The following is a 1094-nucleotide window of genomic DNA, read 5'->3' on the forward strand; positions in this document are numbered from 1 at the left end:
CCTGTGGCTCAAAGGAATAGGGCGCTGGCCCCATATGCCAAAGGTGGTGGGTTCAAACCCAGCCCTGGCCAAAAAAAAAAAAAAGCTATGGCATAATTATACCCAGGCATGTTCATGCACACATACACAGTGGTATGGGCCTAATCCTTTAATCAAAAGGCCTATAGAAATCCACGTTAGTGTAAGACAAGGCATAAGCCTTCACCAATATCTCTCTTTATGCATAACATTGCAAAAATTCTGCATGCTAATTAATTGTATATACAAATTTGTATATTACTTTTCATTTAATAACAGAATTTCAATTTATGTTGTTTTAAACTCAGCCTTCCTTTTAAATTTTACTTTTTCCTGTTATTTGTCACTTGTTTTGATTATTTTCAACTGAAAGCCTGTCAAATTCTTCTTTAATTGTAGAGCCTAAATCAGGAAGTAGCACTTCAAGTTAAACTTGGACCATTGTTTATATAGTATCTTTTGATGAGAAGTATTATTTTTGGCTTGGTTTTTTTTTTAATTATTATTATTTTTATTTTATTTTATTTTTTGAGATAGAGTCTTATATTATGTCACCCTCGGTAGAGTGTGGTGGCATCATAGCTCACAGCAACCTCAAACTCTTGGGCTTAAGCTATTCTCTTGCCACAGCCTCACAAGTAGCTGGGACTATAGTCACCTGCCCACAATGCCTGGCTATTTTTTTGTTGCAGTTGTCATTGTTGTTTAGCTGGCCTGGCCCAGGTTCAAATCCTCTAGCTTCGGTGCATGTGACTGGCGCCATAACCACCTCGCTACAGGTGCCAAGCCATGCTTGGTTATATCTTTGTAGAAATTCTGAAAGTGTAGATATAACTCACTTATAGGGATTTCTTTTAGTTACATTTTCTCTTACAGGTCTGTGTTTTGACTTTGTTCTTTTGCCTGTTGATATATTTGTATTTATGTGTTCATAAGATCTTTTTCTTTGCCACATTCTGTCAGCCCTTTAATACAGATGCAACCAAACCTACCTACACCTTCCTGCAGAAGCAAAGTAGTGGTTGTTACTCATTTTCCATTACATCTAACCCAGATGAAGACTGGCAAGAAGTCAG

The 1094-nt window shown here is 37.0% G+C and overlaps 1 protein-coding gene across 1 annotated transcript in view; it reads left to right on the forward strand.

Moving 5' to 3' along the window:
- Positions 1-1094, forward strand: part of SENP7 (SUMO1/sentrin specific peptidase 7) — a 142337-nt gene that overhangs the window by 120058 nt on the left and 21185 nt on the right. Inside the window, exon 15 of the mRNA XM_023508065.1 lies at positions 982-1082. Coding sequence (XP_023363833.1) covers positions 982-1082 — 101 coding nt within the window. The remainder of the gene's footprint in view (positions 1-981; positions 1083-1094) is intronic.

The sequence above is a fragment of the Otolemur garnettii genome, unplaced genomic scaffold (genome assembly GCF_000181295.1).
Source record: "Otolemur garnettii isolate 467f Iridium unplaced genomic scaffold, OtoGar3 scaffold00220, whole genome shotgun sequence".
NCBI classification, from domain to species: Eukaryota; Metazoa; Chordata; class Mammalia; order Primates; family Galagidae; genus Otolemur; species Otolemur garnettii.